Here is a 14237-nt window from a genome sequence, read left to right as displayed (position 1 = left end):
CTTTCTTCACTTGACAACCAGTGTAATGTCAGATTGTATTCCAAAACATCAACGTTTCGGTTTCAACAACCTTCACAACTTACTTGACCGTTTATTTTGATTTAGTAGAGCCAAAATTGCCGAATCCCATCATGTTGTTAATATCACTCTCCAGTTGCTGATAAGAAGCTTTTTCATCCTCTATTTTTTGTTTCTTCCTCTGTTTCTGTAATTGTCTCTTACTCAATCGTTTTTCTCTTTTGTTTTCTTCAAATAACTTCCTTCTCTCAATTCGTTCACTAAACGTTAATCCGCCAGCAGATTCCATATCTTGATCATTCTTTTCCGCAATCTTTTGCTTAATTAATTTCTCCATGGTCATAATAACTTCTTTTAAACTAGCTCTTCGTATTCCACCATCTAATATTTCATTAGTGTCATCATTTTGTCCTTCCTTTTGATTTAATTGAATAATTTTATTTATATGTTGTGGAGAATTTAAATGATCGATTAATGATAAATTATCTCGAAATGATAAGTCACATACTGGGCAAAAGAACCCAAATCTTTTATTTGCTCCAAAAGATGATAAATTATCATTATCTGGATTAATTAAATTGTAAGTTTTAACAGCATCTAATGAAGTTTTTAATAAATCATCTCTATGCTTGATATAAGCTTTTGATGTATCATTACTGTTTGGATCTAATCCATATTTCTTACTTAATTGTTGTTCATCTGTTTGATTTTTGGATTTATTTTTTTTATCTTTTGCTTCTTTTGCATATACTTCTAAATTCCACTTCTTTCTACCATATTGATCAACTGTGATCTTTTCTTCATTAGACATGGTTTGATTGATACCGTGTTGGATTAGTTTCAAGGAAAGTAGATGATTTCATATTTCATGAGATTAAAGAAAAGTGTTTTGAATCAATATCGTTTTAATCATTTGTTTGCGGCGCGTGTTTCATCATTTCGTTTGAGTGAATCATCTAACATAAGTAATCAAACATTATCAACTAGTAACATGACAAGATCTGATATAACCTCAATGGTGAGCAAACCAGCTACAAAACAGCTAAAGGATTTGAATAATTCAATAAAATCGTTGTCTCCTGAAATATTGACTGAAAAAATTAATAATGATATAAATAAGATAAACTTCAATAATAGATGGGAAATAATTGGTACTCACTTAATAAGGAATGTTCCTTCAAAGTCAAGATTGAATGATGAGAAATTAAAAATAGCTGCATTTGATTTAGATAGTACATTAATTGAAACAAAGTCGGGAACTAAATTTTCGAGAGGTCCAAATGATTGGAAATGGTGGGGTAAAGATAATACATTAGTGCCTGAAAAGTTAAAGAAACTATATGAAGAAGGGTTTATAATAGCAATATTTACAAATCAAGGTGCTGTAATTGCAAATAATGATAGTAAATCTTACAATAATTTAAAAAATAAAATAGATTTAATTCAAAATAATTTACTTCAAAATTACAAAATTGATGAAATTTACGTGTTTGCATCACCTAAAAAGCCAGTGAAAGGTGTAACTTCAACTACAGAACAACATAATAATACAAGAAAACCTCAAATAGGGATGTGGGAGTCTTTAGAAAATGAGTTATCAAAAAACAATCAAACCATTGATTATTCAAAAAGTTTTTATGTCGGTGATGCGGCTGGAAGGAAACTGGATCATCTGGATAGTGATTTAAAATTTGCAGAAAATGCAAAGTTAAAGTTCATGACTCCAGAAGAATTGTTTTATGATCTGAAACAGAGTGACCAAGATGAAGTAGAATAGAAATAACAGTTTAGGATTACCAATTTATCATTCATTTCATTTGAATTCTACTTTTTCTATTTGAATTTTTATCTATTCACAATTTTGAACTATATCATTTATTAGTTTTGACCTATATTAGAATTAATTTATATCCATTAATGCATAGACCCATAAAGTTATAAATTTAGAAATTAAACTATTAGCAAATTCAAAATCATTTTTTACAGGTAAATTAAAAACAATTAACATATTTAAACTAATATCCTTTTTAAATTTATTAAATTTCAGTTTTTTCAATTCATAATTTAAATATTTAACAAGATTTAAAATCTCATAATCTGAAAATAATGTAAAACAAAAACATTCAATTAAAATAGGATCGAATGGATTACCAACTATAAAATTTGAACTTTCTTCTAATATGATTTTTATAACTTCAAAACTAAACATTGGTGAATTATACCAAATTTTAGATATTTCAATTATTGAATTGACTAAAAATTTTATAGATTTATATAATTTAATTTTAAATTTATTTGTGAAAGCAACAAAATCAAGATCTAATTCTTCAACATGATCATTTAAAAATTTATTAGTTGTATTTGAACTATTATAAATTTCCATTGATAAAAAATTAAGTCTTGTTTTTAAATAACAATTTAATTTTGGTAATCTTTTTTGATAATTATTTGGTAATGGTAATGTTGGAATTTTATAATCAATAATATCTTGAATTAATTCATCTTTATCTTTAGCTTTTTCTTGAGCTTCATCAAAATCTATGATCTTGTTGTTTAAAAAATTCATTGATTTGAGTTTATGTGCTATTTTAGCTTTCTCATTTGTGAAATTGTCTTTCTTGATCAAACTCAAGTTCATAATTGGGTGGATTTGACAAGTTTGAATAAGTTGATGCAATCAATGGAAGTTGAAAATTATGAAATTCATGATGGCAAATCTATTTTATATATGTATTTACCGACTGTTTTGAATGTGTTTCATGTTCAACCCGTCAAGATGTGAAATTAAAGTGGTTGTAAATTAATGAATTGATTACCACTTAATTACGAAAAATAAATATATTTGGTTGCAAAAAACTCAGTTGAATAAACTTTCACCAAATTCGAACTGATCGACTCTCATCTACAACTAATAACAGATTCATATTATGGACTTCACAATCATTGTTCTTTTAGTAGGTTTGCTTTTCATTTGTTATATATCAATTTTCAGAATGTTTGCTTATTTTCGAATCAATTTTTGAATTCAAAATCAAATAATTAGACAAACGGTCATAGAAGGAGTGACAGAAATTGACAATTATGATGGCATGTTTCAAGTTCAACTAAACAAAGAGTAAGCATGCTTGTAGGTATCAGGTGATTGAACCCAAATGGTTGACCTATATCAAAAGGATTATATCAAACAAGTACATTTAATGTAAATTCACATTTCGGTGAAACTTAGTTGAAATATCAAAGCTTGATACCCATTCACGATCAAGTAAAGTTAGTGGTTAATGCTTCAATTGATTATTGAGATCTTAAGTTTAATGAGTGCACCAGGAAGTGGTTAATTCAATACTTTATAAATTCATAAGCGCGAATTACCTAATTTGATCAAAATATTATTAAAGAGGTGATTTTGCAATTAATAAATCGTGATTTGGTTCCATTAGTCCTAATTTTATGAACAATTGATTTGAGTCATAAAGATTTATATTTATATCAATTAGATCTTTCAATTATCAAATCAACGTTTTGGTCCAAGGGTTTTAAAAGTACAACCAACTAAAGCGGAAATTTAATCCAGTTTTCTCGAACCATTTAACTGTGGCTCGGTATTAAATTTTTCAATTTTCGGTTTTTTCATTTTATTATCTTATCAACAAAATTACTCGAATCAGAATAATTACTAAGCTCAACATATTTACATCAACATTTATATGTTGAAAAAAAATATATATAATAGTATTTATCAACCAATTAGATCTTCAATTACTAGAACAATGTCAACAGCAACATCATCAACAACTACTACAAAACAAGATCCAGCATCATTACATAATCCATATTTTTTTCAAAAACCAGGTCAAAAAGATATTTGGTCATTAATTAATGAAACTGCAGCTCAAGCACAAGAAGAAAATCCCACTACAAAGATTATAAATTTAGGTCAAGGATTTTTTTCATATAATCCACCAGAATTTGCTATTTCAGCAGTTGAAGATGCTTTAAAAAAACCTCAATTCAATCAATATGCTCATGCAAGAGGTAATCCAAATTTATTAAAAGAAATTTCAAAACATTATAGTAAAAGTTATGGTCGTGAAGTTCCCGTGGAAGAAATTCAAATTACAACAGGAGCAAATGAAGGAATGTTTGCAATATTTTTTGGATATTTAACTCCTGGTGATGAAGTTATTGTATTTGAACCATTTTTTGATCAATATATTCCAAATATAGAAATGACTGGAGCAAAAATTAAATATGTTGAAATAAAATACCCTGAAAAATTAAATAATCAAAATGTTAATGGAAATGATTGGGAAATTGATTGGGATACATTAGAAAAATCAATAAATGACAAAACTAAAATGATTGTTATAAATACTCCCCATAATCCAATTGGTAAAATTTTTACAAAAGAAGAATTACATAGAATTGGGGAAATTGTTATAAAAAATAATTTGATATTAGTAAGTGATGAAGTTTATGAAAATTTATATTATACTAGTGAATTTCCAAGACCTGCAACATTAGATTCATTACCTGAATTAAGAGAAAGAACATTAACTGTAGGATCAGCTGGTAAATCATTTGCTGCTACAGGTTGGAGAGTTGGTTATATTCAAGGTCCAGCTCCTTTAATAAAATATGTTACTGCTGCTCATACAAGAATTTGTTTTTCAACTCCTGCACCATTACAACAAGCTGTTTCACAAGCTTTTTCAAAAGTTGAAGAATTAAATTATTTTGAAAATGTTAGAAATGATTATAAAAAAAAATATAAAATTTTTACCGCTGTATTTGATGAATTAAATTTACCATATACGATTAGTGATGGAGGATATTTTTTATTAGTTAATTTATCAAAATTAAAAATTCCAAAAGACTACGAGTATCCTCAATCTATATTAGATAGAAAAACTTTAGATTTTAAATTAGCTTATTGGTTAATTAAAGAAATTGGAGTTGTGGGAATTCCACCAACTGAATTTTTAATTGAAGAAAATAGATTAGGTAATGGAATTGAAAATTGTATAAGATTTGCTGTTTGTAAAGATGATGAAATTTTAGAAGAAGCAGTAGAGAAATTAAAAAATTTAAAAAATTATTTATAGAATAATTGCTTAATTATATATATTTTGTAATAGGTTATAGAATTCATTTACTATTATTTACATACTCATCTTTTGAAATTTTTTATAACAAAATTTCATTTCTCCAAAATCATCAAATCCATCTTCAATTTCCATTTCAATTTCTTTAAAATTATTTAAATGAAATAAATCCCATAATTTCTGCCTTTCATTTTCAAAATTAGGTCTTAATGGAATTTCAATTAAAACAATACTTGTTGAAGAATCTAATAAATATGTATTTATCGCATTCATCAACCATTGAGGATGATTTGAAGAATATATTGGATCACTTACAACAATAATTTCAAATTTTGTACCAAATAATGTTGAATCATCTGGTTTTGACCAATCTAATGCATGACATTCAATATCCACTAGATTATTAATTTCAATATTTGTTTTTAAATTTGATAAAATTTCAGGTAAATCAGTTAAATAAGTTTTATAATTTAATAAATTTAAAATTATACCAACTAATCCAGTACCTGAACCTAATTCTAATATTTTTTTACCAGTAGGTATTAATTCAGAATAGTTCAATAGTCGTTGACTTAAAATTAATGAACTTCCCCATGTTTTTAAACCTAAATTATCATTAGTCATTGAAGGTTCTTTTAATCTAATAAATTTATAACCTGTTTTTACTTCTAAATTTTTAAGAGATATCTTTCTTATAATTTCTGGTTGAGCCATACGACCACAATTTTCACTTATTCTAAGACTTGTTAAATTATGTATAATTTCAATTTCTTTTTGAGATGGTAACCATGAAAGTTCATTTGAAATTATTCTTGTTAAATATGCATTATAATCATTATATTGTAATTTTAATGGATAAGATAATTGAGGTAAATGAGATAATTTTTTGGGTGAGTTAAAACGGGGACAATATTGAATTAACCATGGTAATGCTTCTTTTAATTCTGAAGTTGTGATATCTTTTGAATTCCATATTTCTTCTTCCTTTATTAAATCTTCTTTATGATTATTTTGTTGAAAATTTAAAACCTCATCTGGTGATAGTAGCTTGAGTATGACTGATAAAGTAGCAAAATTAGGTTTTAGTTTAAGTAGTGGTAAATCTAAAATATGTAACGGTATTAAATGATCATCATCTTCTTCATCCCCCTCATCCTCAAGAACCTTCAAAATTGTCTTTTGATTTTCATTTTTTTCCATCATTAACTCTGAAACAGCTATTGTCATATCATCGTCATCGTTAAAATGTGATTTAGTTGAAGAAATGAATGATAATGGATCAAAATCCATTTACTGCAAAATAATCAAACTATTAGTATTTGAAAATTTTGAAGCGCATATAGAATCTTATGTGAGAGAACTTGATTTCATGCAGGAGATAAGATTAACTTTTCAATTAAGAACAACATAATAATGTCATAAACTCTAGATCTACATCTTTCCCTACTCTAATTCAAAAGTCTTATCGAATATGATATTCTCTATATACCAAACAAAAGTATTAAAATCTAACTAACCTTATACAATATCTTAAAAATCAATAGTTCTTCCATTAAAAGTCCATTCATCACTACCTTTTAATGGATCTTGTTTAGGACCACCTCTTTCCCCAGTTTTAGGATTTATATCACCTTCAAATTCAGGTATAATTTTTAAATATGCAAAATTTCCAATATCACTATTATCTTCTTCTTTGTTGGTTTCTAAAGTTGGTGGTCTATCTACTATATCTTGCATTCCACTGTCACCACTAGATAAAGAAGCAGCGACACGATCATTATAATCTTCTATTGCTATTTGGGACATTGCTATATTTTGTAATCTTTCAAATTCTTTTTGTTCTTTTTCTGGTAATTTTGGTGGTCCTTGATATTTTTCATTAAATTTTGAATAAAATCTAGTTAGGGTTATGGTTTGTTTGGGTAATATTTGGTAATGTTTGGTGATTGGTCTTACGATATTGATGGTTCTTATTTGGTTTATTAGCTTCATGTTCTCTAGGCTTGTTCTTCCACGAGTGTTGTGATGGAATGGTTGTAAAATACGTGATCTTTTAATTTTGCTATATCCAAATCTCGTATTGATTTTGTGCTAGAGAATTCTAAAATAAAAGTCCGTACGGGAAATATTTAAATTTATCACGAAATCAGTATAAGTCTTTTAGTCTACAACAGTAAACCATGGTCCATTACTTACTTTAGAGAATGCATCTTCAAAAATTAACATAATAAATTGATTAAATTAAAAGTTCTATAAATCGCCATTAAACAAAATTTTGAGTCTTTTTGGTAAAGAAATACATATAAAGCAAACAGTAGATCAAATTATGCCCATTTACCTAATAATGCCATTAAACCAGCACCCCAACACATAATAAAATAAGCAATTAACATTTTTTTAAAACCTTCTTTACCTTTAAATTCTCCACTATATAAAAATTCATGAGCCATTAATTCAACAATACCAGTATAAACTAATATACCAGCAGATATAGAATCAAATACTCCGTTAGTAATTAAAGATTTTCTTGAACCTGGTGGATAAGAATGTCTTACACCTAAACCAATAGCTATTGAAATAGGAGTACATAAAGTATATGCTATTGCTAATAACCAAGGAGTAAATTTATAACCTGTCCAATCAGTAGTTGCAATTCTTGTACCTAACCCCAATCCTTCAAACATTTGATGAAATACTAAAACTATATAAAGAGATTTAAATTCATCTCCAGAAACAGCTAATGCTAAACCAATAAAAACAGAATGGAATATAACACCAAATTCTAATACAAATACATTTAATAATTGTCCATAATATTGTTCTTTACTTTTATTATTTACTGGTGTACCTATGAGCTCATGATCTTGATGTTCATGAGCATGTTGAAAATGTTTTGGGTATGGGTTGGTGCTGTTACCATTTGTTGCTAATTGTTGTTTTTTATATTCTGTTTCACTATCTTCTTCTTCTTCATCTTCAACATCATGTTCATTTTCAATTTCATCTTTTTTTAAATCTTTTTTAACATACATTGATTCATCACCAAAGTGAGAATGACTATGACCATTTGCTTGTTCATAATCATCTGAAGATCCATTAATTTTTGCAATCTTTCTATCAATATATTGATAAGCAATTAATTCAAAAAAGAATAAAACAAATAAAGTCATTAAACATATTCCAAAAGCCCAAGGATAATCAGCAATAACACCAGTTAAACATTCATCACCCAAAGCATCAGAAGCAGGTTCTAATAAATGAATAAAAGCAGTAGCAACAATAACTCCACTACCAAAATATTTAGCACCAAAAAAACACCAATTTGGTAATCTTATAAATGAATATTTAGAAGATAATAAAGGAAATAATGTTCCTATTGCAGAAGTAGCCATTATAACAAATATTGATGAAATTCTTGCTCCAAAATTTTTACCATCATAATCATTATCTGTTGGACATTCATCTCTTTTATTTAAATATATAAATAAATCTGATAGTTGTTGATTCATTTTTAAATATTATATTGTATTATGTTTGTATTTGAGATATGAATAGATGTTTTGTCTTAAGTAGATTTAGATCTTGTTACTTTAATGTGTGATGAATAGGATCTTGTGATACAATATATATATATTACTAATTATGAAAATAAGCGAATATTGAAATGATTTACAAAAAGAAAGGGATTAACTCTCTTATATATATATATGTATGAATGTCTGATGAAGGTTGTTGAAAAGAAGTTATAATAGTTATGCAACATTAATTTAAATTTAAATATGTAAAATTTGAAAAATTTAAAGAATGTTGAAAAAGAGAAATTACTAAACTAAAAATACCATAACCACTATAATTTAAAATTTGCGTTAGGACTAACAATTTTTAGCTAACTAGAACTACCGAATTCAACTATTTTAGAGAAGAGACGATTGGAGAAGATAGAGATTCAATTTAAAGATTTAGATATATGTTTAAAGTTTAGTAATTGTAACTTTGAATGAAAAACTAAAATCTCAATTAGTTCAAATTTAAAGTTGAATATCTTCATTAAAAATGGCTGAAAGTTAGAATTAATAAAAGTTTAAATTCATTTCATTTCGTATCATGTATCAGATTGTTGGAGTTATTTAATTCTTCAGAAAATATTGAAATGGGGTGTAGTATTTGTTGTATCTGTACTAAGACCAATTTTAATATAGAATTAGCCTTAAACTCTTCTTCACTTGTGGTTAGAAAAGATCAATTCACCCTAAGCTATATAAAATACGGGACGGAGTATTGTTTGCTTTTTTTGCTTTTCTTTTTGCTTTTTTGTATTTTCTTTTGTTTCAATTTGTTGTTGTTGATGCCGTTTCATACAACGTTGTTTGTTTCTTATTGTTCTTATTGTTAATGTACTTTTAATCTAATTAATTTAACCACAAAGGTTGTGAAAATATTTTTAATTAGTACTGTATATAAGATGTTATACTAATATATAGTATTCCTGCGTATATCAAATACATTAATAGGTCCATTAATACTTAATATATGAGAAACTAAAAGTTAGACCAAATTAAATCAAAATTTAGTAACAAACTTCATTTATTCTACCAATACTCTCATTAAGCAACAATGGGGTCAAGTTGATATTATAGCTCATTAGGTCTGAATATTGGTATTATTCACTTTCTTTTTTTATTACTAATGCTCATCTATTAATTGGTTTAAGCCATCTTAAGTGGTAAAAAAATTGCGCATTAATTAATTCAAATTTATAAGACCAAATTTCATAACCATAAAATTAATCCATAAAATTTATAAACTTTACACGAAGTCAAATTTTAATATCAATGGCTAATCAAAAACTTGTAAATTATAATTAGTCTAGTCTAAATTAGATTCTAAATAATAAATCTAAAGTAAGTTTAAAGTCTTGTGACTTTACACTCAAACGTTGTGATTCGTCAGGTAACCTCAAATGTTGTCTTAGACCACTCTATAAATTGGTCTTATCAAAGCTGACTATAAGCTCCTTTTTGCAATTTGAATGAAATATGTATCTGTGTAAGGCTTTGTAGAAAAACAGCATGCATCATCAAACAATAACTAATCATCAACTCATTTTAGATTTTAAATTTGAGTACCGTTATGGTTATGCCGTTCCATTTTTTGACGTTAGTCAATGTATTCAATATAATTTTTTATTTTGCACATCTTCACCTAAAACAATTTCTATTTTATATTATTGAACAATGACAAGCGAAATTTTTGAAACATTTTCAAAATGACAGATGAAACTTTTCCAAGACCAAAAAAATTGAGTCTTTGCTATCTATCTATCTCGTAAATTTCAATTCAACAGAATTCTTGACCCAAAACCACTTTTATGCTGTAGATATTAAAATTTACACCATTTCCAACCAACAGAACTATATCTTGCCCAAATCCAAACTAAAACAGAAAAAAAACTAATAAAACCTTCAAATAAAACAAAATTTCTATAATTTAATTGATTACCTTTATCAATAACTAAAGTAACTAAATACATTCCCAAAATAGTTAAAAATCCCAAACAGAAATATAATGTACCATAAATTTTACCAAATTTTTCACTTGAACAAATTTGTCCTGTACATGATGGTATAAGACTTAAAACAGCTGATGATGATATACCAAAAAATATACTAAATATAATTAATAAATTTTTAGATTTAGCAGGTAACCAAAATCCAAATATAATAATTGTTGTTAATATAGATGTTATAATCATTATATTAAATCTACCAAATTTATCTGCAATAATACCAGATAATAATCTTGATGGAATACCACAAATATTAACAATTGTTAAAATTAAATAAGCTGTTTGATTATTTAAATTAAAAGCTAATGCATATGAACCTAAATATGTTATAGTTGTCATTGATACAATTTCTGCTAAAAATACTGCAATTGTTAATGATACAAATTTTATATCTTTTAAAATACTAAAATCTAATGCTTCTTTTAAAAATTGATTTAACTTGAATTTTAGTGATTGATGATTTGGTGAATTTGATGCATGATTTGGACGTGTCAATGAAGAATGATTTGAAGTTAATGATGAATTTGATTGTTCTATTTGATTGCCTTCTTCAATTATTTCAATATCACCATTATTAGTATCATTACTATTTTCAATACTATCACCTCCAGTATCAGTATCATCTTGATGTCTTCCTTTAACTAAAATAATAGAACAACTCATACAAAAAAAACAAATACAACTTAAAACTCTAATAGCATTTTTAAATCCAATTTTATCATATAATTGTTGTAACATTATTGAAAAAATTGATGCACCAACTAATCCACCAATAGTTGCAATAGAACAAGCCATTGCTCTCTTACGTAAATACCAATGACTTAAAGCTCCAATTAAAGGAGACATAGCAATTGAACATCCCAATGCTGTAATTATAGAAAAACTTAAAATAAATTGATATAATTTTTCACATTCAGCAGTTAAAAATAATCCAATACAAATTAAAAAAGTACCAACACACAAAGGTATCTTAGCACCATACATATCAAAAATTTGTCCAAATATAACATTAAATAAATACATTATACCTAAATATAATGCAAATACCCAACCAATATCTTGTTTATTTATATTTTTTAATTGATTTGATTCAATATAACTTTCTATTGCTCCTAATGTATTTGGAATACCAAAATCTGCAATTAATCCCATAAATGATCCAATTAATACTAAATTTGCTTCTTTTCCACCTTCTGGGAATTGGTTACTATTTTTTTCTGATGTATACATTAAATCGTTATCACGAGTGTTTAGTGATTGTGAATCATGATTATTTATTCTTCTTCTTCTTAGATTTTCATTATCTGGTTCAGATATTTCAAATTGTGATAGTGCTATGTTTAAATTATCATTATCTCTAGGATTTTTCGAGTGTGTATCAAATTGTCTTACTGGAACATCACTATTTCTATTTAATGATGATGAATGATTTTCTAAATCATTTTGATGTTTATTTGATGATGAATGGATTGCTTGTTGTGGATATTCTAATGTTGTAACTGATGCAGATGATCTTGTATCCATTCCATTCGTTCTTTAACCCTCTCCTCTAATGTTAGTAAATATCAATTTTGAAAGAAACATTGATGTATTGGAATGAAATTTCTTAAATCTAATCCATATCTGAAGCGGCTTTTTTATCAATTGCGCTTTAGGATCAAGCGGAATTTTGACAACCTGATTAAAGGTTTCAAGGGTATACATAAGCGAGTTGGTATCTAGCATGACAAAGGTTAGATCTATACTTAGATTATCGATGTTCAGTACAGCGATGATCCTAAGACATGCAATTGATCAAATTGTTATTGAATAAAAGTATTTGATCAATAAAGTATTGAATTCAAATAATTTGGCTACAAAATTTATTTGAAGTTTTAAAGTATTTTATGAACTTGAGGAAACTCTAACAAGTACAGTTGTAACCATTGTTTTATAACTCAATATAAGACAACCACTGTATTCAATCATTAAAGCAGAATATTATTGCAATTTCACTTCATGTTGGTGTCTTTATCTGATATAAGTCTTATATTCTCTTCAAATCTCTACCGTAATACATTAACTCTCAATTTTTTATCACCAAAACTTATTTACACAAAAAAATAGGTCACCAACTAAATAATCACATATTAATCAAATATTCAAAAACCGAAAATGTCAGACACAGAAACAAAACCAATTGAAGATAAAACAGAAGGAGAAGAAGAAGCAGAATTAACAAAAGAACAAAGATTAGAAATAGCAAGAAAGAAATTTGAAGATTTGAAAAAGAAGAAAAAAAAAGATAAAAAGAAGAAAACTAAAAAGAATAAAGATAATGAAGAAGATGGAGGTGAATTAGAAAGTGGAGATGATACATCTAATAAAGAAGAAACTCCTGTTGTTGAATCTGAAAAACCTGAGGTAAGTACAAAGGAAGAAGAAAATAAATCAACATTAGATAAAGATGAGGATAATCCAGAGTCTACGAAAGATGATGAATCTAAAGAATCAATTCCAATTAAAACAGATGACAAGGAAAATAAAGATACAACCATTTCAAAATCAAGTCATGATTTAGATTCTATAAAATCAGATTCTTCAATAATAGATGAATTACAAAAAACAATAGAAGATCAAAAAAAAATTATAGAAAGATTAAGAAATGAATTAAAAGATATGAAATTAAATAAAATGGAATTAGAAGATAATATAATTGATTTAAAACAAGAAAATGAAGAATTAAAAAAGTCTGCACCTACAACAACCACCAGTAAAACATCATCATCAACATCAACAAAAGATATACCTCAAGCTAAACCCATATTCCTTAATAATGAATTTGCTTCCATTTCACAACAAAATTTAAGTAAATTTAATTCAACTGAAGATTTTAGAGAAAAATTAATGATTTGGAAAGGTTGGCAAGTTGATATGACAAATTGGGGAGGTATAAGTACAAATATTGTATCATTATAAAAATTGAATTGTTTGTTCATCATCGTTTAATATATATATTTACATGAATTACTATTTAAATGTCATTACGTTAATTTGTTTGATTTGATTTGTAGATTCTACCTTACTCTAAATAAAGCTTTACCAGATAATCCCTTTTTAGCAGCTTCATTAATTTCATATAATTCATTTTCATGTTCAATAAAAATACATTCAGCAGGTTGTAATTGATCAATTCTTCTAACTTTTAATCCCGATGCTAAATTTCTAACATCCTCCGTGCTTAATTCAATTTTTTTACTTGGTTTTGAAATCATTTCTAAATTTGTTATAACTGGTAAATTATTTCTATATTTTAAATCTAACCATATTCTTCTTGTATTTATATTATTTGGTGTTGCATCTGTCGGTATTAAATCTGGTCCTGTATTTGATCCCTTTTGTATACCTGATATAAAACCTTGATTATATAATTGTATTGCAACTTGTAAATTTGTTCTATTGTAGGGTACTGCTGTTTTTGATAATGAAACATTCATACAATTTTTTAAATGAGCACATAGTTTTGAAAGTGTTACTAGTGATGTTGGAGCAACTGGCATTTGTAGATGAGT

The 14237-nt window shown here is 26.6% G+C and overlaps 10 protein-coding genes across 10 annotated transcripts; 3 read left to right on the top strand and 7 right to left on the bottom strand. All coding sequences in view use genetic code 12, as the record gives it.

Moving 5' to 3' along the window:
• Window positions 1-91: 91 nt before the first annotated feature.
• Window positions 92-829, bottom strand: KGF55_004915 (U4/U6-U5 snRNP complex subunit; the record flags this gene model as incomplete). Its single annotated transcript, XM_051759870.1, has 1 exon — window positions 92-829. One exon carries the CDS (start codon window positions 827-829, stop codon window positions 92-94), a length of 738 nt encoding a protein of 245 aa, XP_051612509.1.
• A 180-nt stretch (window positions 830-1009) lies between these two features.
• Window positions 1010-1795, top strand: KGF55_004914 (polynucleotide 3'-phosphatase; the record flags this gene model as incomplete). The annotated part of the gene is made up of 1 exon (XM_051759869.1): window positions 1010-1795. The coding sequence occupies one exon, from the start codon at window positions 1010-1012 to the stop codon at window positions 1793-1795; it is 786 nt and encodes a 261-aa protein (XP_051612508.1).
• A 123-nt stretch (window positions 1796-1918) lies between these two features.
• On the bottom strand, window positions 1919-2656 carry KGF55_004913 (uncharacterized protein; the record flags this gene model as incomplete). Its single annotated transcript, XM_051759868.1, has 1 exon — window positions 1919-2656. One exon carries the CDS (start codon window positions 2654-2656, stop codon window positions 1919-1921), a length of 738 nt encoding a protein of 245 aa, XP_051612507.1.
• A 1129-nt stretch (window positions 2657-3785) lies between these two features.
• On the top strand, window positions 3786-5120 carry KGF55_004912 (kynurenine--oxoglutarate transaminase; the record flags this gene model as incomplete). The annotated part of the gene is made up of 1 exon (XM_051759867.1): window positions 3786-5120. One exon carries the CDS (start codon window positions 3786-3788, stop codon window positions 5118-5120), a length of 1335 nt encoding a protein of 444 aa, XP_051612506.1.
• A 57-nt stretch (window positions 5121-5177) lies between these two features.
• On the bottom strand, window positions 5178-6410 carry KGF55_004911 (S-adenosylmethionine-dependent methyltransferase; the record flags this gene model as incomplete). Its single annotated transcript, XM_051759866.1, has 1 exon — window positions 5178-6410. The coding sequence occupies one exon, from the start codon at window positions 6408-6410 to the stop codon at window positions 5178-5180; it is 1233 nt and encodes a 410-aa protein (XP_051612505.1).
• Window positions 6411-6650: 240 nt separating this feature from the next.
• KGF55_004910 (uncharacterized protein) lies at window positions 6651-7112 on the bottom strand (the record flags this gene model as incomplete). The annotated part of the gene is made up of 1 exon (XM_051759865.1): window positions 6651-7112. The coding sequence occupies one exon, from the start codon at window positions 7110-7112 to the stop codon at window positions 6651-6653; it is 462 nt and encodes a 153-aa protein (XP_051612504.1).
• A 332-nt stretch (window positions 7113-7444) lies between these two features.
• ZRT2 (low-affinity Zn(2+) transporter) lies at window positions 7445-8629 on the bottom strand (the record flags this gene model as incomplete). Its single annotated transcript, XM_051759864.1, has 1 exon — window positions 7445-8629. The coding sequence occupies one exon, from the start codon at window positions 8627-8629 to the stop codon at window positions 7445-7447; it is 1185 nt and encodes a 394-aa protein (XP_051612503.1).
• Window positions 8630-10500: 1871 nt separating this feature from the next.
• On the bottom strand, window positions 10501-12411 carry KGF55_004908 (uncharacterized protein; the record flags this gene model as incomplete). Its single annotated transcript, XM_051759863.1, has 2 exons — window positions 10501-12220; window positions 12389-12411. The coding sequence occupies 2 exons, from the start codon at window positions 12409-12411 to the stop codon at window positions 10501-10503; spliced, it is 1743 nt and encodes a 580-aa protein (XP_051612502.1).
• A 429-nt stretch (window positions 12412-12840) lies between these two features.
• Window positions 12841-13644, top strand: KGF55_004907 (uncharacterized protein; the record flags this gene model as incomplete). The annotated part of the gene is made up of 1 exon (XM_051759862.1): window positions 12841-13644. The coding sequence occupies one exon, from the start codon at window positions 12841-12843 to the stop codon at window positions 13642-13644; it is 804 nt and encodes a 267-aa protein (XP_051612501.1).
• Window positions 13645-13742: 98 nt separating this feature from the next.
• KGF55_004906 (mitochondrial 37S ribosomal protein MRPS8) lies at window positions 13743-14225 on the bottom strand (the record flags this gene model as incomplete). The annotated part of the gene is made up of 1 exon (XM_051759860.1): window positions 13743-14225. The coding sequence occupies one exon, from the start codon at window positions 14223-14225 to the stop codon at window positions 13743-13745; it is 483 nt and encodes a 160-aa protein (XP_051612500.1).
• Between the last annotated feature and the right edge of the window lie 12 nt (window positions 14226-14237).

Source organism: Candida pseudojiufengensis, assembly GCF_024610245.1.
Source record: "Candida pseudojiufengensis strain CBS 10847 chromosome Unknown scaffold11, whole genome shotgun sequence".
Taxonomy (NCBI): Eukaryota; Fungi; Ascomycota; class Pichiomycetes; order Serinales; family Debaryomycetaceae; genus Lodderomyces; species Lodderomyces pseudojiufengensis.
Note: the sequence above shows the minus strand (reverse complement) of the source record. Positions and strands in the feature narration are given on the sequence as shown.